At 43.3% G+C, this 24,426-nt stretch overlaps 1 protein-coding gene across 1 annotated transcript in view; it reads right to left on the reverse strand.

Annotated features, from left to right (window-relative positions):
* Positions 1-1,462: 1,462 nt before the first annotated feature.
* MRPS27 (mitochondrial ribosomal protein S27) overlaps positions 1,463-24,426 on the reverse strand; it is a 54,162-nt gene continuing 31,198 nt past the window's right edge. The window contains exons 5-11 of the mRNA XM_083404222.1: positions 18,322-18,436; positions 16,687-16,765; positions 15,555-15,670; positions 15,269-15,371; positions 10,374-10,516; positions 8,224-8,370; positions 1,463-1,896 (exon numbers count right to left, since the gene is read on the reverse strand). Of these exons, the coding sequence (XP_083260348.1) occupies positions 1,657-1,896; positions 8,224-8,370; positions 10,374-10,516; positions 15,269-15,371; positions 15,555-15,670; positions 16,687-16,765; positions 18,322-18,436 (943 nt within the window). The 3' untranslated portion in view covers positions 1,463-1,656. The remainder of the gene's footprint in view (positions 1,897-8,223; positions 8,371-10,373; positions 10,517-15,268; positions 15,372-15,554; positions 15,671-16,686; positions 16,766-18,321; positions 18,437-24,426) is intronic.

Consider the following 24,426-nt stretch of genomic DNA (forward strand, 5'->3'; position numbering starts at 1 on the left):
GGAGACACCATACGTACAGATCAGATGTCCTCACTCAGCATGTATCTCCCAAATGAGAAGCATCCATGCAGCTAGATGATTTCTCTTTCCACACCAAGGAGATTTCAGTGTCCCAGGGTAGTGAGTAGTGAGTAGAAAGGAAAAGGTTTCAAGAGAGTCTCAAATGACCGGGGGGGGGGGGGGGGGGGCTCATGGAAGGTTTGGGAGAGAGACAAACAACTTATTTGGCTCTGAAGTTTTCTGAGCAAGGAAACACCCAAGAAGGCTGAATATATTCTTCTATTGGAGGTAGAACACTACAATTACTGTAAGTGAAGATATGAAGAAGAGTCGAAGCTTTAGCAGACAGGCTTCACCCCAAAATTGCTATCTTTAATAGTAGTTATTAATATGATGCAGCCTGCAAAATAAGTATAAAGGTTCCAGAGTCCCAAACGTTCAGGTTTATCTTACAGGAGCGACATATTTGCCATTCCACAGCAGCTCCATCCCACAAAGGTCCATTAACACACAGGAACCATGGGGGCAACGAAGCTGATCGTGTGCACTGAGAATAGGGCCTGATATATTGTGACAGGCCTAATTACCACGTTTACAGTCGTGCACATAGACTGCTATGTGGGTTGGAATGCACAGCCACGGCAAGGGGCAAACAGCCAACAGAAAAGATAGAAAACAAACTGCAAGAACATTCACACTGTATGCACATCATCTGGACATTTTTGTTTGCCCAAGCCGTAGAGCTGTGAAAGAGTATCAATCCATCTTGCTCACTGGGATTATAGGTACATTTATCCCCAATAGTAACTCTCAAGTAGTGGTGCTATAAATGCCTGTGAAAAGCTTCTAAAAACCCAACAAAAAATGGTGGCTTTTCACCTGGCATCTAAAAGGCTGGAGAGATTACATACCTGTGGAGTCACCACCAAAAAGGCTCCTAAGAGGCCTGTGTCCTAAAACCCCTGGGGTAACGGTTCCTCCTGAATGAACTTTCTACAGGTGAAGCCCTGCTGCAGATTCCAACTTATAGGTAGGCTAGGTCAACTTCTGGAAGAAACAAAACCTCTTCTATCACAGCCCCCATCTTGTGGAATGCCCTCTGGACCTTTACCAGCTGATCTAGCCTCCTGCTGCTGTATTGACAGGGCATGGAGAAGAGAGAAGCTCAACACATGGTGATGGCTTCCAATGCCCAGGATGCCTAATAGCAGGGCTAGAAAGACCCTTGCCTGAAACCCTGGGGTGCTGCAATCCGTCTGAGATGGTGTGACCTGATACAAGGCGGTTTTATGTGTGCTGCCTCTCCAAAGAAGACTCCAGATCTTAACTCACCTGGTGACTGCTTGTGATCCCGTGAACAAAGCAAGCAGACAACATTTTGAACTCCTGTTGGTATCCTTTTTTTAAACAGCAATACTGACTGTGGCCAGAGCACTTGGAATGTACTGTCTCACCCAGCCTGTTTTAGAAATGAATCACTTTATTAGACGACAGGTAGACATAACACATAAGAGGCAAAACTGAGGGCTTCAGAGAAACAATTATAATTACAGTGGTTTTTAAGGGGGTGGGGAAGAAGCACTTTTGCTGCAAGATGGATCTGGAAAGGTTTCATCTGCATACAGTCAAGGCCACATCACAAGTCGATCTTCTGCGTTAAAGAGATGCTTTTGCTGCATTCTGGGCTTCCAGCTCCTGCCTGGCCTTTTCCCTCAACTCTCTCTCCCTTTCAGTCAGCAGCGTCCGCTCCTGCTCCCACTCCTCCAGCTTCTCCTTGTGCTTTGCAATGTCTTCCACTTCAAACGCTGGCTGCTTTTCCTCCACAAGCTGGGTGGTCAGCGTCAACAAGCTTGCAGATTCCACCTTGCCAAGTGACTGCAGCTTAGAATTCAGCTCCTGTCATAGCAGGGGTGAGGAGGGGAGAAAAGAAAGGAAAAGAAAGAAGACCGCTAATCAACCAGTCGCAATACATCAACAATCCACATGCCCGGCCTGAGTAATCTTTTCCCCCTTCCTCTTTCCCCGGAACTGGAATGTGAAATTCTACAAGTCGGCACCGTGCAGCGGACTTGCGTTTTGTCCTGGAAAAACGTGCCAGCCGCAATAAAGGAGCACTTCTTCATTCCTTCTCTCCGTCCCCAAAAGAAAAAGAGAGGGGAAAATGATGGGGTGATGGAACAAGCAAAGGGCAGCAATAATTTATAGACTAGATTTTTATGATTTAGCAATAACAAAGCAGAAACAAAAAAATAATCAATCTTTAATCCTGCTAAGTGCTGGGATAGCTGAACTTGCATGATGACTGAGAAACATCATTAATAAAGACTCGTTATGCTAACAAATGATGAATGGCCAGCCGGCAATCTAAACATCCTATGGCTCCCCCCCCCACCCCCCATTGCTGATCCAAGGACTCGCCCTGAGTCGCTTTGGCTAAACTTCCGCTCAACAGATGGGAATCATTTAAATAGGCTTGTCCTAATGGCATATTAAATAGATCCCATGAGCCCCTGTGCAACTGCCCAGCATACATTCCTCTATGGCCCCCTTTTTAATGACTCGTGCGATTTCAGGCTCAGCTTGCTGGATGCAGCCCCTTTACTTTGCTCAGATTCTGCTTGTGTGGGTGCACCAGGGTGGGCTGCATGTGGGGGCACTCCATTGCAGGCAGGCAGGATTCGGCCAGGCAGCTGGGCCGTATATCACAGCAGAGTTCCACTTCTATCTGTGGTGTAGTGCTTCTCATGACACGCCCCGATGCATCGTAAAAAAATATTAATTCACTTAAGTGCTTTGAGATGCGGGGCCATTTGTGGTTATGGAAGTTTTACTGGACAGCTTGATGTTCCCCAGACAAAAGGCAAATTAATTGCCCTAATGGAGAAGCCTCCAGGAAAATGAATGGGAAGAGAGCAGCCCTAGCTAGGAAGGATGCAATAGGACAGCCGGAAGCTTCTAAACAGCCCCGCTTTAAACAACAACAACAAAACTCCTTGGTCACTCACCAGGAATAGTATTATCCTCGGATGTGCCTTTGTACCAAAACTAGAAGATACCCATAATTTAGAGAGATACAGGTTAGCTAGGACTGACTATTAATGAGGTGAAATAAGATGCACAGTGAGCAGGGCTCATTTATTTATTTGTTCTCCCATTAGGAATTCAGGATGGCATCAATCAGGGCTGCAGAATCTGTAGCTCTCCAGATGCTGAACTCACAACTCTCATCAACTCATGCCAGCATGGCTGTTACTGCGGAGTGAATGTTTTGGATATTTATATATATATAGCTGACAGATGAAGAATTGGAAGTTCTCCTTTTTTCTCCCTTTCCTCTTTTCACTTTCCCCTTCCTCTCTTTTTCTTCTTTCTTTCCCTTTTTTGGCTTGTGTTTTTGTTTAGATAAGTTTATCTTTGGTATTATAAAAAGATACTGAGCCTTTGATATTAACTTTCGTATATCATTTCCCCCCAAGCTTTAATAAAATCTATTTCTGGGGGGCAGGAGGCAGCATAGCCAAATGTCAGGGGCCGATGGAAGCTGAAGACCCAGAGTGCTATAAAATTGCTCAATCTTCCCCCATTTCCATTTTATCCTCTTTAGGCTGAGAGATAGAGACTGAGAAAAGGTTAATCAGTAAACAACATGGCAAAGTAGAGACTTGAACCTGGTCTCCCCAGTTCTAGCCTGAGGAAGGAATTCAAGGTAGCACTATAGCAATCCCTCTGTTAGTGTGTGCTTTTCAGCTTGGCAGATCAAACAACCCCCTTCTCCGCCACCTGGCATGCTGGCCTGGGGAGTTTCCCTGGGGGTTTCCCCTCCTGAGCCAGGAAAGGGGGAGGGAGCCCCATTGCAATAGTAGAGGTCCTTGTGTGGGCATCTGCTAACGAGACTAGTTCACTGAATCCTATCCTGCTATCCCACCCTTGTGAGATTCGTGTGCAACACAGAAGAGGAAAACCTGTCAAACCACAGGGCAGTTCTACTAAGGAGAGTATTGCTAGACTGCAATTCCTGCTGTCAACAAGAGTTACCACACAGGCTGTTTCAAAGACCTCCTGGGCTTCTCCACTCCCCCCATTCTTAGTTCATGTAGCCTATAATTTCCATAAGCCATGCAATTTCCATCTCCATGTTTACTCACAACCACCCTCCAGCATGGGGCCTGGACACAGTAGAGAGCTAAAGCTTTGTAGCCGCTGCAATGCAGAACTGTCTGTTATGCAATCACTGCTTGGGCCTCCCATCCAAGGAAACATCATTGGGCAGCTCCCACGGGGAGAGAGCAATTTTGTCATGTTCTGGACCATTGACCTTCACAAACTATTTGCTGAAGCAACAGACTATGTATGAATTCAGTCGAGCAAAACCCGAAGATAAACAAATGCACAGAGTTGGCCAGACTCACAAGAGAACTGGAGTGTTTCAGAGCAGTATCACTGGAATATGGGAAATCCAGTTCGTATGCTGGCAGGTTCTATAGAAATGATACATAATGGCAACTGAAACAAGTTTTGGGTGGGCTGGCTGGAAGCTACCTGTGTATAACTCTGCCATAGGACTTTATATGTGTTGTTTGTGCATTCTAATACAGTGACACCAGGTGGCACTGTGGAGTTATGTTTTTGCCAACCCGATTTCTCATACAAGGTCTGTAACATGTTTAACCGAAATGCTTCTTTGATGTGTCTTGATCGAGCTACGTTCTGCCTTGCTTTGTATGACTCAATAATTTTTTTAAAAAGCAAGCAAAACAGAAGAGTTTCTAGGACTTTTGATTAAAAACACTTAGAAAAGTGAAAGCAGATGCGGTTCTGAAGCATCAGGAATGCTGTTGTGTACTTCGGTTATCCACACCCTAAGCAATCTGCTATAACAAACTTCCAGGAAACTTTGAGGACAAAATCACCGAGATCCAGAAGCAGCAGGATGCCATCGTTAAGAGCATGTACAATGGAGGTGTGTCTACAGCACACATGTTCCCCTTTGACCCCTGTCCATCTAGGTTTCTTTTAAACTTGCTGAAGGGGATTGACTGGGTGGGTTCAGGGGGCAATTAAGATGCTTGAACTCAGGTTGAAAGGGAGAAGAGGAAGGCACAGTTGGCAAACCCTCACTGTGATCAACTCCCACCCGGAAACCTGTGTCCCCACTGTGGAAGGACGTGTGGGTTCAGAATTGGCCTCCACAGTCACTTATGGACTCACTGTTAAAACTGTGTTTATGGAAGACAATCTTACTCGGCTACAAGTGATCGCCAAAGAAGAATGCTTCATTGGAGGAGGGGAAGGTACCATCTGCCTTGAAGGAAGTGGTAAATAAGGTAGGAAGAATGGTGGCAGCAATAGGTCTAAGCCGTAGAACGCATGGGATATTGCCATAGGTAGGACAGGAATTTACTCCAAGCCAATAGGTGGACTGCTTCTGAGATAGGCTGTGCTGATTCACTGAAATGGCAAGGGGAGCTGTTGGGGACTGCAATGGAATTGGCCAGTGCAGCTACAATTTTATTTAAAATAAAATTTAAAAACAACATAGTGGTCCATCTGAGGATGAGAGGCCAGCAGGGGATGATCACTTCCAACTCTTTTCTGGCTGCAGGGCTGGGGCTGCATAAACCAACTGCCAGATTTATTTTCTTCGAAGTAATTTCCATTAGTCCTCCATTAGTAATCTTCTTGAGCCTTTCACTCTCCTGACATAAAAGCACTTGGACATCGCAGTGGCCAATAGCAGGGGACTGTACCCTTGCACAAATAATATAATGTAAATTTAGAAGAAGAAGAAGAAAGAAGAAGAACTGTATTTAGTTTAGTGGAAATTATATCCTGTTTAGAAAAGTGACCCTGTTCAGAAAGGAACTGAGCCATCGCGCTGGGCATCGTGCTGAACAAACATACCATTAAACCTTGCTCAACTGCTATCTGAGTCTCGTTTTGTAAATTGTGCTATTTCTGCTGCTATTCCTTGGGCTTTGTGGGCAGAGTGTGAGAGACATGGCTTTGAGCAATCTTCCCAGACAGAGAGCTAGACCATTCTGCCATGCGGGGGCCTGAAGGGGCATGTCTGGAGGAGAGCGGATCAGTGCAGAAGACCCAGAGCCCAAACACCAGTAGCAAAATAGATGTAAAAGTTATGCAACTATATAAAGCATTAACAAAATGCATTTTAACTTTATAAATATTAAACTTTAAGTTTAGTCTATAGCCTGACAGTTATCCTTATGCCTTGCACTCCTTAGCATAGAAAGAATGCAAGGCAGCTTCTTAATGTGTCATTGGGAAGAATGTGGCCTCCACATTTTTCATTAATCTCAACAAGTAAGAGGAACAGAAACTTATTTTTACCTTTAACGAAAGCTGAAATTTCAGGGAAGGGGCATGGAATGATCCTGCAAACCCTCCTCCTGACCTCTCAGCTTCAAGTGTTTCCGACCTGGTAGAAGCTGTTCATAGAATAATTAGAGGTGGAACATAAAAACCAGCTGCGTACTGAGTCACTGGAAGCTACAATTCCTTCCAAGCATGCGTGTTATCAAACCTACTGCTTGCTTGTCTTGTGACAGAGGCATGGGGTGGGTGGACTATCACATTTCTGTAGGCTGGCAATGCATTTGCAAAGCTGAAAAAAGTATTACTTGGGCAAAACGGTGCAGAACTCAAAAGACACAAAATATGATGCTAACTATATAGCTTTAATCCAGGGACAGGAAACATGCGGCCCCTCCAGATGCTGTGGGACTCCAACTCCCATCAGTCCTAGCCAGCATGGACAATGGCAAGCGTAATGAATATAATATAGCTCAAAACCTAAGAGGACCACAGGCTCCCCATCCCTGTTCTCACGTTTTGCCACTGGGGGAAAAGCTTCCTTATCATCTACAGTCGGCCTATACTAACCAGTCCACCAGGTCTCTTACAGGCTCACTAATAAAAAGCTTTTCTTTTTACCTCCTCTACAATGTAATCAGAGAACTTTCTTGCAAGCGTCCCTCCCTGGTTCATTTCCGAAAGAAACGAAGCCTACATTCCTATGCACACCCAATAAAAAGGCTTAACATCTGTATAATACATTCCAGACTTCAAGCTCTCTTCACATGCACTGTAGCTGTAATCTGTAGTCTGTAGTACTACTATATCTAGCTGTAATCCTCACAACATCTCTGTAAGGGTTGCAGGTGGAGGGAGCATGGAACTGAGGCTGAGAGAAAACAAATTTCCCCTAGTGAGTTCATGGCAGGGACAAGATTTGAAGTGGGAGAAATTTCCTGATTCTTAGCTCAGTCTCTATGTGGCAAGTCCTATGGAAATCTGTGGGGTTTACTTTCGAGGAAACATATGCCGGATTGAGCTGCACATTTCATTCAGCAAACCTGCCAAGACACAAACATCTCACCAAGGAACAGATCCTTAGAACAACACTGTAGGTATAAATCTGTAGAATACTCTCTGTGCCATTTCTATAAAAGGGTGCTTTCCCCAGTGACAGGGCGATAAATCATGCAAAAACCACAATGAGGGAGAGGGAGTGCAGGAAAAGGCTGGGCCTCAAAACGAAACAAAAACCCCAGGCAAACCATCTCATTTACTCGTTTAGTGGACCTTCTTAGAACTAAACACAGGACCAAAATTGCGACTGCTTTCTTACAGTCATTAGCAGGCTGCGTAAGGGGGAAAGACCTATTAAACCTGCATTGACCCAAAGAGGGGAATGCATCTAAACTGTGCCCTTAGATGCCAGAGATAGTGGAAGACCAAACAACTCATCAGGAGTGACACTCCATTTTAGTGAGCAGGAGTTTGGCTTACCAAGTCTGATGTATGAAATGCAAAGATAACTTCCCTGCAGCCAGGCAGCAGACAAGGGACACCTTTTAGAAAGGCAATTCCCAGTTTGAAGTAGTAAGAAGATAGCCCAGTTGGTAGAACATGAGACTCTTAATTTCTGGGTCGTGGGTTTGAGCCCCACATTGGGCGAAAGATTCCTGCATGGCGGGGGGTGGACTAGATGATCCTGGTGGTCCCTTCCAACTTGCCAGTTCTATAACTCTATGAATTCAATGTCAGCATCCAAAAGCCCCAATAGCATTCCTGGTGGGACACCAATGGAGCCTTAGTGTCACAGAATAAAGAAGAAGGAAGGTGTACTCTTTTCCTTTTTGCTACAGACAATAACGCTAATTAAAACCAGCTGGGAAGAGGGGAAGCTGAGAAGCTGCATACCCCAAATCGGTTCAGGTACTCAGGCAGTCGTGACATCTCTGCTTCTTCCGATTGCACTTGCTTCGGTGCTTCTTCTGAGTCCTTGGTGTCCTCTGGGGAAACTTCTGTCACAGGGATGGGCTGCAAAGTGGCTGCCAGAGCATCAATCTTTGCAACAGAAATGAGAAAAAGATAATAAGTGCTGTTTAGAAAAACTGAAGGGCATCATTGTTGCCTAAATTACAGGGGTGGTCAATATACTGCTCCTGTGGGCCTTTTTATGCAGCTTCTGGATTCTTGTTAAAATTCCTGAGAATACCACCTATTAGTTTAATAAAGGAGGGACATTTCTAACCTTTATGGATCAAATTTGATCACACAAGAGCAACAATGCTAGAGGGTCATAAACAGAAGGCCAAGCAGACAATACTATAATTCACTGTTTTTCAAATTCAAGACTTTCCTGTCTTATTAAGGCTGCACATTTTTTCCTCCAGGTCCTACTGCAGAAAAATGGATCAGGGTCTCTGAGACGGTCTACTGTAGACGGAATGCATAAATTTTAAAACCATAAAGGCACAAACAAAAAACATAATTTGATAGCATCAGCAGTGAATTATTTTACCATTGCTATGAAATGAAACCCTGGGAAATTAAAGGCGAGTCTTGTTTTTCTTTTGAAGTGCCTGCACGGTGGCCAAAGTTAGTGAGAGAAGCTATTTGATTAAGCCCAGCCTTTCTGGAATTACTATTGATTTTATGATTGGCTCTGGACAGGTCACATAGGCTCTTACTGATATTCTACAATTATTACATGTATATTGGAAGAGATTATTGTACACTTATATAAAGTCAGCTAGTATCTCAATTCCTGTTTTGCTGAAATGCATCATGAGCTCATTGTGTTCCATTTGATTTTCAGTGGATTCGTCTATCGGCTCCCTCTCTTTGATAATGGACAGGAGAGAAAGGCAGGCCTGGATGGGATGGGGTAAGCCGACTCTGCAATGGAAGCCACCTGGGGGGCAGGACAAAAGCTGTATATTGGACAAGGCAGAAATGTAGAAGAATAGGAAGCTTGCAAGGCACTAGTAGCTCCTCTTCCCTTTGTGTCAATGCCACATCCAAGGTCACTCAAGGAGGCCATGTGAGGAGTATGATGGATGTGGTTCTCCAGGACTCTCCTGGGCCATGCCAAGTCCATACTCCTCTCCAGCCCTTCTGCACACCCTTCAGTGGTTTCACTTGGCTGGAATGTGCCCTTGGTCTGCGACAATGCCTTTTGCTTGACTGGGTTTGTGTGTGTACATGGCTGGCATGTTTCCTACTGCACAAAGATAAGAGTTGCATGCCAGTCTCTGCCCACTCTTGCCTCTGGCTTTGATCATCACTGGCATGCAAGGTGCCCAAAAAGCAACGCGGCCCTGACTGAAAGAGGTTCCCCACCCATGCATACCAACAGGAGAAATGATTATTTCATACAACTCTAGAGAAGTTGGAAGGGGAAATCTTTCTCTATTAACTTGACTCTCCCTGCTGAAATACGAGAGGCCCCATCAGCATGGGCATTCCACGGGCTCCTAAAGACAAACTTGCTTAGACAAGCGTTCCCCTGATGCCCTGATTTGAACATCCTGCTTTTTTTGCTGTTTCAACTCTTTCAGCAGGGTTGTTTTACTGTACATTTCAACTATGGCTGTTTATTTTAATGCTTTGATTGAATTGTTTTATGGGTGTGTTTATATGTTTTGTATTTTTTATTTATTTGTAAACAGCTTAGCAACAGTATAAATAAACAATCTATACTGTGTTTTGACTTGAGTCCAGAATACCCCATTTATTCTCCCCACTACATGAGGAGCAGAGGGTGAAAAGGAAACTCTGCCAGGCACTTTGCCTCTTTGGCACCCTTCAAGTCAGAAGCAGAAGCTGAAAAGTGAAAAGTTGCCCTTTCTAGGTATGCCTCTCTTGTCTTTTGGAAAGCATGTTCCTCCTCAAGGTGAAGAAAAATGCCACTGAATGCAATCAGTTCAACAGAAATTTGAGCAACACAAAAACATCAGGGCGAACAGCAGTAGCCACCAGGCTGCTGGTCTCCTTTGAAAACCCTTCGGCTCTCTTTTCAAAAATGCACAAGGGCCTGCTTTGTAAAACAACAGTTCTCCACTTACAGCTTCCTTGCAGAGCTTTGTATCATCAGGAAGCAACGTCACTTTCTCCATCACTTGCAAGGCTCTGTTCAGGTACCCGGGGGTCCACATGAGCGGCATTTTGTGGTACACAGCTCGTAGCCCCTTGTGCAGCTCCACTTTTCCTGTTATTATTAAAACAGACACTGTGAGTGTTACTGCATTATTTAAAGTAGAAAGCACCGTTAAAATTGGAAGCATCTTTCCTGTACTCAAAGCAGACGAGATGCTAAACACATCACTGTGAATCATGTCAGTGTCTTTACTTGGGTAGCAAATCCAGGGCGCCTTGGTTTTCACTGGGGCTACAGCATATTGGAAGAGAAAACTTAATTATTTTCTCCCCTGCTGGGGTCCTGATGAAAATCTCTACCTGTTTGCTATTAACATAGCACCAAGGGAAGAGTTTTGTCAGGACAATGGTGTGGAAGGAAAGATTTAAACCTCTGCTTCCATTCCCACCTCAGTTTGGCCTCAAATAGTCATTGTTTGTAGCTGGAAAATGAGTAGAAGTCAGTCAAAAAAGCAACAATGGGGTCTTCCTGTCTCTTTCTTGCCACATTATTCCTCCCAAACATACAACAAAACCTCCTCGTGAGGGTCAGGTAGATCTCAAGAACTACCTCACATGGAGGAGGAGTGGGAATCCTTAGTCTCCTTCTCTGCTTGATCATATGTGTAAGTTTCCTGAACTTGGAAAGAGCCAAACAATGTTCAAAATATTCACACTATTTTGTGTACAGTGAGAGGAGTTGGAGGATAGTGTTAGACTTAACTTGCACATGACATATTAGTGTCCTTTATTACCTAGAGACAATATTTGGTTCCTTGATTATTGTATACTCATAGCACCAAGAGCTGCAACACATATTACTGTTTTCCCAAGCGCAGGAAGTTACACAGATGTCTTCAGGCACATACCTGTTTTTCTATTTTGAAAGACCTTTTCTGCGTATGAAAATTGTAACACTTCAAGTAATCCTAAACTATGTGTGTATTAAAACCTGAGCAATGGCTAACCTAAAATTATTTATTAGCAGGATCCACCCCTTGCTGTTGTCTTTCTGGTGAAACCCAATCATTGATGTTAAACATTTCAGATGTGGCCTTGCTTGTCTTACTAGAATTTCTATCACCTTTAACTGTCTACGTTAATCACAAAGGTACATCTAACAATGAAAGCCACTGTGACACACCTTCATCTCTCTTCCCCAAACAGGGAAGCCACAGAGAAGCACAGGAACGTGTGTGCAAACAAACGCTCATTGGGCGATGGCTAAATATAAATTGCTAAGGTGCTCCAGGCCAGTCTATGCCCACAGACATCTTTCACTCTTTGCAGAGGTCTAGTCCATTAGAGCTGGCAAGACTGCAGAATATGTGACATAGCAGAAGATAGCTTTTGATCTTCTGAATCTCAATGTCAGTGGGGTCACTAGCACACACAGTAAAATGATTTGCTAAGTGCAAGACCTTCCCATATTATTTGGGCTATATTTAAATATACATACATACGTCTGCAGTAACCAAAGAGGGGAGGAATGCATTTATGTGTCAATAGCTCAAGCAAAAAGCAAACCAACAGTTCTGCCAATTTGCAGCAGTTTTCATCTTGGTTCCTACTGCATCTGCAGTTTTGTCTTAAAGTCAGGTAAAATCAGAATCAGCGTCCTCCTCCTGACCTGTCATGGGCATTATTATCATTGTTAACAAGCTGTGAAACTCAGAGAGAGAGCAACTATCCAACTTTCTTTTTGACTAAAACTGTATTGCACCTAAGGGTAAACATGCCATTAACAGCTAGGAATGGAGAAGGGCAAAACTTTCATGGACTTTTAACCTGGTATGAAATAAAACCATAATACAACATAAGAAGGGTGTTGAAACAGGGGACTCCAGACACTGTGGCCTCAGAATTAGTCCCACCTCCCCAAAGGTGTGGAATTTCAGTGGGTTTATGGAATCATGTGGAGAGACAGGATGAAGAGTTGCTCTTGAGTTGACACCCTTCCCTTTCCTTCCAGGTCAATATATATAGCTTCTTATATCTGCTATTGGAATTCTGGTGATTAGGAAAATATGGAAAACAATTCTTTATTTTAGGCATAGAAAAAGTTTTTAAAGGTGTGAATTCAAAATGCACCACAACCTGAAAAATCTGGTCCCATTCTGAGCTGGGTCCTGCCTCCTTCCAGCTTGGCCCAACTCAAAAGAAACACCCCACCAACCCTCTGCTGGTGCTCTGCTCTTCCCCCCTTCTGAAGGAATAAAGGGTCTTAGTCTGATACAGAAGAAACCTCACAAGGACTCATCTTAGATGCAAATGATGCCTAGAGCTTCATCTACTGCTAGGGATCATGGTGCTTGTAGTCTGAAAACCGCAAAAGGAACGACTTCTTCACAGCACAACTGGAAGTCACAATATGTAGCAATAGCCACCAACTTTGATGTCTTTAAAAGGGGATTTGACAAATTAATAGAGGATACAGCTATCAAGGACTACTATTTTTTATTGATGTTGTATATCGTCCTACACCCGTTGATCTCAGGGCAGTTCACAGCATAAAATCACAATACAGTGGTACCTCGGGTTACATACGCTTCAGGTTACATACACTTCAGGTTACAGACTCCACTAACCCAGAAATAGTACCTCGGGTTAAGAACTTTGCTTCAGGATGAGAACAGAAATTGTGCTCCGGTGGCGCGGCAGCAGTGGGAGGCCCCATTAGCTAAAGTGGTGCTTTAGGTTAAGAACAGTTTCAGGTTAAGAACGGACCTCCGGAACAAATTAAGTACTTAACCCGAGGTACCACTGTATAAAAAACAGAAAATACATAATAGAAACAAAAACAGACAACCCAACTAGTCCTAGTTAAGGACTCAAGTACTTAAACTTTGCAGGGGTCAGCAAACTTTTTCAGCAGGAGGCCGGTTCACTGTCCCTCAGACCTTGTGGGGAGGCCGGACTATATTTTGAAAAAAATAATGAACGAATTCCTATGCCCCACAAATAAATCAGAGATGCATTTTAAGTAAAAGCACACATTCTACTCATGTAAAAACAGGCTAATTCCTGGACTGCCGCGGAGCGGATTTAGAAGGCGATTGGGCTAGATGCGGCCCCCAGGCCTTAGTTTGACTACCCATGACTTAAAGGATAATTACACAAACACCCACTCACCCACACTCCATACCAGGTGGCCTTGCTCATGGTTCCCTCAATGGACATGGTCTATGGGGCTGCTCATATGGCAGGGCCTTCTTGGTAGTGGTGCCTGCCCTGTGGAATGCCCTCCTATCAGATGTCAAGGAAATAAGCAGCTATCCTATTTTTAAAAGACATCTGAAGGCAGCCCTGTTCAGGGAAGTTTTTAATATTTAACGCTGTACTGTTTTTAACACTCGATTGGGAGCTGCCCAGAGTGGCTGGGGAAACTCAGCCAGATGGGTGGGGTATAAATAATAAATTGTTGTTGTTGTTCAAGTAACAACTTAAAACACATTTATTTCATCTGGCCTCTGGACAAAATCAGAATTACTCTGCCATATCACTGTCTGTTAATACTATATCCAATGTTTTATTTTACTGTTATGTTTACTTGTGCATTTTTATGATGACTGTTTTTAGCAACCTCTGAGCTGAGCATGAGGAATAAATAAGAGACCTTTGGTATCAGAGGCATCAGTATATCTATGAATATCAGTTTATGGGGAGCACCAAAAAGGGAAGAGATGATCAGATCCTGCTTGTGGGCTTTCCATGGCATCTTTTTGGCTACTGTGGGAGGCAAGATGCTGGACTAGTCTTTCCTTATGTTCTTACTAACTGCCTACCCAGTAGAAAATGGCACCCTGTACATCACTTGCAGTAGCCTGTTTTGTGTTGAAGTGAGCCATCCATCACTTGTTACCCTTTACTCTTTTTCAAAGGTAGGTATTCCTGCCTGCTCCCCAGCTTGGGGATAATGGGTGGGAGCAGAGAGAGAGAGAACTTGGCAGGAAGCAGGGTTCATACATACAAAGCTCAGTTGGCAGAGCATAAGACCCTTAATCTCAGTGCCGTGAATTCAAGGACCACGTTGGGCAGAAGATTCCCACATTCCAGGGGGTTGGACTAGACGGTCCCCATCGTGGTCCCTTCCGACTCTACAATTCAACCAAGTGGGATTTTCATGCATTCAGCATGAATTTAAAGCAACAACAACAACATCCAGTTGATTTTTGAACCTCACAGATCTATGATTTATTTGGACTGCATACCAAAACACAAAACTTGATTTAGTTCTAATTTTGCAACCCGTCAAAGGCTATACAGTGATACCTCAGGTTATATACGCTTCAGGTTACAGACTCCGCTAACCCAGAAATAGTACCTCGGGTTAAGAACTTTGCTTCAGGATGAGAACAGAAATTGTGCAGTGGCAGCAGGAGGCCCCATCAGCTAAAGTGGTGCTTCAGGTTAAGAACGGACCTCCAGAACAAATTAAGTTCTTAGCCTGAGATACCAGAGGGCCTTCTCGGTAGTGGCGCCCGCCCTGTGGAATGCCCTCCCATCAGATGTCAAAGCGATAAACAACTACCTAACATTCAGAAGACATCTGAAGGCAGCCCTGTTCAGGGAAGTTTTTAATATGTGACATTTTAGTGTATTTTTCATCTTTGTTGGAAGCCGCCCAGAGTGGCTGGGGAAACCCAGCCAGATGGGCGGGGTATGTATAAATAAATAAATAAATAAATAAATAATAATAATAATAATAATAATAATTACCACTGTATTAGAATTTAAATCGAAGAATCTCACTAATCCAGCTACTTTTAATCAACCAATAAAGCAGCACGGTAAAGTGCTTGTAATGAAACACTATATAACTTACCGAGAAGTGCTAAGCCATACAGCTGGGAACTGAATCCCACCGTGTTGGTCTGCTTCAGGCCTGCCAAGAAGAGGGACGCTCCGAGATTCCTCTCTTCCTCCCACTGAAAATAGCAAACATTGCTGTTACATTTTCTGTCACATCTGGTGCTTGGTTTTCACCATTATGCAAAATATATTGTCTGATACAAGCTGGCCCAAGTCGACTCTTCTGTAATGGAAGCTGCTAGTCAGATGAATGGAGCCCGTATCCCTTCATGTATCTGACCATCTCAGCCACAGCTTACCATAAGTTCTGATTTGGTTGTCAAATACTTGTACATCACGTAGAGTGAGAGAAGTTGTGTAGAAACTTCGTCAAAACTTTCCTGTATCATTATCTCAGTGACCACAGCCATCGCATCTAACAATAAACAAAACATTTAAAAATTAAAGGCGTGGTTTGCCAAGACTCTTCTTCCCACATTAGTTTCAAAAGACATGAGTGTGCTTTCCTCTTTTACACCCGAATCTTGATGTGCAAAAAAATGCAGCATCAGAAGAAGAACACATCTGCCTTTTGCAGAACCAGGAGGCACATAAGGAAAACATTTGGAAGCAGTCACAAAGCTGGTGTATCTTATCTATGCAACAGTTCCGCTCTGTGCCAGGAGACCTTCCTTAAAATTAAAATGGGAGTGAGAGAGGATAAGAGTCATGGTACGCAAGTGGGAGGCAAGACCATAGTACTTTACACGTAAGGACTTTAAACTCACAAACACCCTAAGCAAAGAATACTTCATGGACTGTGTCAACAAAGCTAACTCCAAAATGAATTCAGGGGCTATCAGCTTAAGGCAAGGTCTCTTGACAACAAGCCCTAAGTTTGCTGGAGCGCACAGCATCTCGATACGAGCAACAATGCACAAATTCTTGAATGATGTACCATCTGGAATTATTTCCTGAGTGGCTTTAGAGGTGCTTAAGGAAAGGATGGCACTTTCCACTAGGAGGACGTGTCAGCTAAAAAACTTTGGAAAATAATGTTGATACAGAAGTCAACCCATGTTGAAATGCACTGGGTGATTTGATTACATTAATACCCCCCCCCCGACCTGCTCGATTTTTACCTCCTCTCTTGCAGAAGGACTACAGAAGAGGGTTAGTAGTAAGAGATGCACTAGGCATGCAAAAGATCTCTGGCTCATGACTGGCACTGGGGTTGAGAAAAGAATCTTGCTGGAAACACTGGTGCCAGTTGATGTCAAAAATACTGAGCTGAAAGGATCAATGTCCTGACTCAGTAGAAAGGGTTTCTTCTGGCTCCTCGGCAAACCACGGCAAATCAGATGAACAGAAAGAGGCCCAAAGGCGGCCATATATAAATATGAAGAAACAGGGAAGATCACGATGACCAGCAGCTGAGATATGCTTACTTACCTTCATAATTCTCATCCTTTATAAAAGAATCCAACAATATATTGAAGGTAAAATAATCTGGGATAATTCCATATTGAACCTGCAAAAAACAAGCGGAAAGCACAACAGTCAATACATTTTGATGTATTTTTAATCTTTGTTGGAAATCCAGCCAGATGGGCAGGGTACAAATAAATTATTATTATTATTATTATTATTATTATTATTATTATTACATCTCATCTCATTTTAGACTATGATATGATTGTGTAGCACAGTAGGGCAAGGCCAAGGGGATGCCTGGACCAGTAAATCTCCCACTTTTACTTGTCTTTCACTGCTTGAAATGGGAGTAGGATAAAGAATTTCCTTTGGAACATACCACTGCTTAATACTGACCAGGCAAGCAGAAAACTGCAACTGCATGTAGCTGGCCATTCATCCCTTACTGCCTATCCACTTGGGCCTTCAGATGTTCAAAACTGGTAGCATGGATTGTTCTGAGCTGTGTTCTTCGGGGGGGGGGGGGGCGACCTAGTAAAGCTACATTTGCTGACTTACAGCAACGTCTCTGCTCTTAAGGTAGTCCTTCAACAAGGAGGAAGACAGAGCTCTACATGCAGCAATGATACTGCTGCCACAGCTTTTCTTCACCATCACGAAGTCTTTGTCTTGGTTTTCATTGATCTGGAAGGTGCTCTGGGAGCCTTTAAAGCTGAAGAGCAGGGTTTTAAAAACGCTTCACAGAAACAGCAGTCGGAAACCTGTGCATTCATGCAACCATCCACCTGTATGCATGCATTCTTCTACCCTTCCCTATAGTTAAAAATTTGCCGTAAGATTGCACAGGCATACATTTAGCGATGTGCAGTGTGGAAGAGCCCTTTATACTCTATGCCAGAGGCAAAGATTGTTCAGGGATGACTGTCACTTCACTGTGTTTCTTGCCAAGCGGTAGATTTTAAGGGGATGGTTCCTGCATAATTTTCCCCACAAGTCTTTCGGTCCTCTTAGGAACAAGACCTAATTCCTTTGTGCGCAGACATAAGAATGTCTCTGCATCACTAAAGCAGGAGACATCATCCGCTGCCAACTTAAAATCTCAGCTAAAAGGAAAAGCCAAAAAGCTAAACAATAAATGCTGCAAGGATCATGTGCTTCTGGGAATGCAAAGATGGATATCTACAGGCAATTATTGCCCACTCCTGTTCAAAGCATTTCTGAGTCGGGTAGAAAACATATTGCTGATGCTGCCTACAAGGCTTGCAGCAGGTTCCACAATACCATACTCCGAATAAATTAAATAATTCATTCAACACAGAACTTTAAAATAAGCGGTGGGCACAATCCAGACAATAAAGAACATTTTCAGGTCTGACTGATTCCAGCAGGAGATCTATATATATATATATAAGCATGGGCTTAACTCCCCACCCGCACTCTGGAAATAGCTGGTACTTGTTTAAATTTGGCTGGTCGGCTCCACTACAAAAAGGAAACAGCAGAGATTGCATGAATTTTATCTAAAATTCCAGACTTTCATCGTAAACAAAGAATACAGTCTTCTGAACAGGAGACACGTTCACAGAAAGGTTTCAGATGTAGCTAACTATGTACGTTTAACAACATTTGAAAAATGTCTTGTTCAAGCATCACCTTATTTTGCAAAGTGTACAAAGCTTTCTCCTGTGCCCCAAACTTCAGGCATTGCCTGATCCAGCTGTGGATGATCCAGTCTCTCAAGTAAAAGCAATTTGGGCTGTGACGAAACCTAAGGGATGAGACAAAACATAAAAAATTAAGAAAGACCCAGACGCATGCTGGCCTACAAAGGCATGTGAATTAATTAAACATAAGCGGTATAAAACACAGATTGTAGTTTCAGGGAGTAGATCTATAAAGGGAGCTGGATCCAGACTTAGCCATGTTTAGTACAGTCCTATTGAACAGGACCTAAGCCAGGCATGTCCAAAACCCGTTTCGAGGGCCTAATCCGGTTTATTGTTTATTTCCTAGGGTAAAATCCTAAAATATAAAGAAAGCTCAACAACTTCAATCCTAAAAAAAGGTCAACAACTTTGGTCATCAAATCTGGCCCTCTTTAAACAAAGTTTGGACACCACTGTATAACCTTGTTCCTTGTTTGTTTAAAAGGAAGGGAGAAACATGAGAAAACCCTCTTCCACCCAGTATTATATAGAAAAACACCACCACCCCTGCCTTCAAAATGCATTTTCACCTCTACCCTTGTGGAAGTAGCAGAACCACCTTTCCACATGGCAGAAACAGTTCTGTTAAGGGGTGCATGTGTGAGCTTTTCGGCCCAGTGCCAGATACATCCACCTTGTTTTTAAACGGCTACAGAAGGACCTAGTGCGGAATTCAACCAAGTTGTGTGCATGGAACAAGGTCCACTCACATAACTGGCTTTCTCCCTCCTCTCTCTTGCTGCAAGCCACCCACTCCCTAAATATGCTCTGGAGGGAGATGGAACCCATAATAAGTTTAGGGGGCACATGAGGGGGAGGAGAGGAGGGGTCCTGTTGATTTTATTCTGTGTACACACACACACACACACACACCCCTAGTGCTACGTTGAATTCTACCTTCATGTTCTATGAATGAGTTAGTATGCAGGATACATCAAAATGGAGTTATGCAGGAGATGTACAAAAAACTGCCTCTCACATGTTACTCAATGGTGAAATGGAAGTGCTATGCCAGTAGGAAGCTGTGGAAACTTGTATGTAGGTAGTCGGATATTGCTGACGGCAGCATAATATGAAAGTTATTATCTGAAGCGCTTTCCTAAACAGAGGTAGCTATTTTAGAAAGCAGGACAGCAAACGAAATAAACCTGTTTCAGAAAGTTAATATTAATATTCCATAAACTATCAGACCAAACAGCCCCTCGCATTGTCAGCTCATGGATTTTAGTATTCAGAACGAGCTGCAGCAGATCAGCTTCTGCCATTGTGATCTATCTATTATTATCACCGTGGCTGGGGTCAGGGGTTCAGCATTGCTGGGCACTTGCCAAGGCTCGCTGCCCAGCAGGGGCCCACTGCCAATCCCGTCAGCCTTCTTGCCCTGCTGTCGCCGCCTGTTTCCTTGCCCTCTCTCAAAGAGCAAGCAGTGAGATGAGCAAGGAGAGGCACTAAGCTCCACGTGGAGCAAGTGCAGGCTGGGCCCAGAGGGAGACGCAAACAAAGGAGCAGATCAAGGTGGGTGAACGGTGCACATTCAGGGAGGGAGGCCTTGCGGGAATATATTTCCCAAGGCAACGCTTCTCCCATTACCTCCCACCTCAGAAAGCAACAACACCCTGCACTGATTGTTGTATTCTGTGCTGTCTTCTTATTTATGGTTGGCTATATTTTCAAAATAAAAGAGAAGTTACTTCAGGTAGGGACAGTATTAACCATGAGATGAGCCCCATTAGGCTTAAAGGGTGCTGCACGCTCTGGCATGCGCACCACCAAAAAGCTTTTCCCAAATGGGAGAGCACGGCCTGTGCTGGAGCAGCATGCAATTGTGTTTTGAGATGTCTCTGTGTGGTTTACACCTCAACAAAAATACACGTGCATGATATATAAATACAAATCTCACCTTCAACTCAGCTTGATTGCATATGCGACCATTATAGTGTGTGAGAAGCCTTTTGGCAGCAAGATGCAAAGCTTGAATTGGGCCCCAGAGCCTAGAATCAGGCTCTTTGTGCAAGACAATCTACAGAAGGTCAAGGCATAAAATCTGGTAAACCAAAGTAATTGCCCAGAGGAAGTCATCCTTCATGGACAAAAGAGGTCCAAAAATAAAAACACCAACAACAGTAGTGTTGAAATGCCACAAGGTTTTAGGGCTAGATAACTACTTTACAGTGGACGCTAGTGGTTTCCAGACTAGGATTTAGAAATGGAAATGTTGGTTTAGTTTGTAGAAAAACATATAATTATCTTCAGTGTTCCAACAACTTTCTCATAAACTCTCATGCCCTTAAAGTATTCCTAAAGGACAGAGTTTTACAATCGACAGTTAAATCCGGGACTAGAAAATGCTAGAGGGGGCCTTACATTTATCTGTATAAAGAAGTGCCACAACTTTTTATGGGGGGAATTAATGGTATAAAAGAATTCAATTGTGTTTAATAGTAGGAAGGAACTGGGAGGCGGGTGGGTAGGGCTGAAGGGGAGAAGGAACTCCCTCAACATTTGTCTCGATCGTTGTCTGAGCCTCAGACAGAAGAACCTAAAATCTATGTAACCGTGAGCAACAAGGGCTAGCAAGCATTAGATCAAACCCCCAGTGAGCTCTAGCCCAGACCTCTTTTTGAAGAACATCAGGATGAATGAACAGCACTAATACGCAGATGCTAGCAGCCTGGAGCCAAACTGCAGCACCATTTAGTGGTAGGATTGGTTCTTCCATCTGAATGAGCATGCTTTCCAGAACATTTATCAGACTATTATAGCCACCAACCCTTTTCACTTCCCTCTAGTGAGTTTCAGAGAATTGTCCCTTATGGCTACCGGCTATACAGATTACCAAGGGGAGGAGGGAGGTTGCAGCAGTCGGCCGTGTTAGTAAAGACCCAGCTGCTAGCTAAAGGATGTATATATGCTATGTTGTAAGTGACAGATTATCTCCCTTCATATTAATGCTAGACTTATGTGTGTTTTTTTAAAGGCACATTTAAAATATCAAGCCATGAATGTCCATTTGGATGATCTAATTGGTTCCTACATTTCTCGCTTGAACTCTGATATTAAGAACAGGAAGATCCTATATTTGCTTTCATTAGGGGCCTGGCTCAAAAATGCTTGCAGGAAGCATCAATTACAGGCAATAAGGCTGAATCATATTATGATGGATCAATTACCTAATTGGTACTGACTGGCTCACTAGACAGCGAGAGAGAGAAGAGGTCAGACAGCAAGATCTGCTGCATCCAGTCACAAAGAACGGAAAATCCTGTATGGGGCCCCAATTATCCCCTAAGTTTCGTGTTCCAAACTGGCAAGTGTACGGGTGAGATAGCGAGTGGTCAGAATCGTGGATAGCAGGACTGCAACGCTGGATGCAAAAACAGGATGGGCCACAAGGTTCACTGTTAAGGAGCGAGTGTTGCTCCAACACTGGCCTGGAGCAAACAGAAAGGTCCTACAGGGTGAGGTGCGCATGAAGCCAAGAAGCCTAACTGAGAGTTGAAAGGACCACACACGGGCCAGAGCTGGAAGGTGAGATGCAGGTGGTGAGCCCTTTTTCTTCCATGTGACTATCTAGCAGCCACACTTGACAGCCAGCCACCTGTGGTAGTTCGTGAATCCTGTAATCTTTGTCATGACATATGCTGCCTTCAGTTTCTTGAAGGAAGGTGGAGCATAAGTGCAAAAAAACCCAACCACAATAGCTAAATAATCTATGCACATACAACTGCCTGCGCAAAGGGTCTGGTAAATGCAATTTGGAACTCAAGACATTTAAACATTGCTGCATGCTAGCAAACTGTAATGTCTTGAAATATTTACTTGTATTCTTTTTCCCCCCCAATAATGTTTATTAGGTTTCTTATAAATGTAACACATATTGTAAAAATAAATACAACAGAGAATAAAAAAAAGGAAAAAGGAAAACAAGATAAAACAAGTACAGCAAATAACAACAAATAAAAAATATAACTAACACATAAACAATACAAATTGATTATTTAGTTAAACATCCAACGTCATAAACATGTTGCTTGACTTCCTCTGGTCCCTTCCATCTGAATTTTCCTTGTAACTAAATGTAGCAGTTTTCCAATATCATTATTCCAAAACAATATTCTAATTATAGTCTAATTTATTAACTTTTCTTAATATTCTAAATCTCATTTATTTAATTAAATACTAATTTAATCCTAGGCCTGATTAGTACTTTCAAGTATCTTCTAATTTTTAATATTACAATATTTATTCAGATAGTCTTTAAATTTCTTCCAATCTTCTTGATGTTCCTCTTCTTTCTGGTCGCGGATTCTTCCAGTGAGGTCAGCTAGCTCCATAAATTCCATCATCTTCATCTGCCATTCTTCCACCGTTGGTAATTCCTGTGTTTTCCATTTCTTGGCTATTAAAATTCGAGCAGCAGTTGTGGCATACAAAAATAACTTTACATCTTTCTTGGAAATATTTACTTGTATTCTTAAAAAAATTCTAACAGAAACAAATTTAAAGCTTTGAATTCATTTAAATACAACATTTAAACAACACTAAGCAGAGTTCTCCATTGATTTCCCTCTCTACTCCATTACTTAAATGCTCTTTGCCATTAGAAAACTCTTGAGATATTTATACAGCATGTAAAATTAACGTTCTGTACTCGATGAAGTTTGTTGGCTGAATATATAATGTTGTTAAATTTGATCTCTAGAGATTTAGGACATTTTGAAGGGGGGCGGATGAGTTGAGGAAACCTACAAGTTTCCAGTCAGTGGAGATGCTACACATTTGTCTTAGAAAAAAAAGAAAAAGAAGTATTTAGAGTATCTGTTTACCAGCAGCTTAAAGCACAGATCTGATAACAGGGATATGCTTTAGACAGCATTGCATAGTATTGCAATTAAAACAGAAGACTATATTTACTGCTAAGAAAACCAGAGTTCAGATGGATGTTCCAACTGTAACAGGAACTGGAAATCTGCTTCTTCAGAATTTCCAAACGCTGCATTTTAATGCCAAACACACACCAAACACTATTTGCAAAGGGTACCAGCTCCCCTTGGGAATGGAACAAGTCACAGCCCTGGATGGCCACAAGAGGAATGGCTTGGGAAGACATGAATGATGTCATGTCTAGTAGAACTTCTCCCTAGCAACAAGATTAACATTTGAAAAGGGGAGGAGGGTTTCAAAGAAAGGAAAACAGAACCCACAACATGGTTCCTAACTGGCCTGGGGGGGGGGGGAGTGTGACAAGTCTCTTGCTAGTTGTGACAGACAGGAGCACACAAAGAAAGTAAATGCAAACATACACACACCAGCTGACAAGAGGCTTACAATAGTTGGGGGTGGGGAGCATTGGGGGCCTTACTAAAAATATGAGCTAGACAGCTTTGATTAACCAAACAGCAACACCAGAGCACTGTGGGTTATGTTCATGACACCACCTCCAGTTTCATATGCCTCCCAGGTATCACTTTGAGGCACAGTAAAGGTAAAGGGACACCTGACCATTAGGTCCAGTCGTGGCCGACTGTGGGGTTGCGGAGCTCACCTCGCTTTCCGGGCTGAGGGAGCCGGCGTACAGCTTCCGGGTCATGTAGCCAGCATGACTAAGCCGCTTCTGGCGAACCAGAGCAGCGCACAGAAACGCCGTTTACCTTCCCACCGGAGCAGTACCTATTTATCTACTTGTACTTTGATGTGCTTTCGAACTGCTAGATTGGCAGGAGCTGGGACCGAGCAACGGGAGCTCACCCCGTCACGGGGATTTGAACCGCTGACCTTCTGATCAGCAAGTCCTAGGCTCTGTGGTTTAACCCACAGCGCCACCCTGTGGTTTAACCCACAGCGTCCCTTGAGGCACCGTAGGGCAGGAATAGAACAGATACAGAAAGAAAGAACTGCCCCTACTAAGAAGATGTGGAGTTTTCAGGTCCATGCCTTTTCCAACAGGAGCCCTTAAATCTTACCATTAACAACTGTATCAGCCCAAGATACCAGCCCATAGTGAGCAACAATTCCTACTGGGTATGTCAGTTTCTAGACCCAACAAGTAGCT

This window comes from Podarcis tiliguerta (assembly GCF_965153285.1).
Source record: "Podarcis tiliguerta genome assembly, chromosome: 11".
NCBI lineage: Eukaryota > Metazoa > Chordata > Lepidosauria > Squamata > Lacertidae > Podarcis > Podarcis tiliguerta.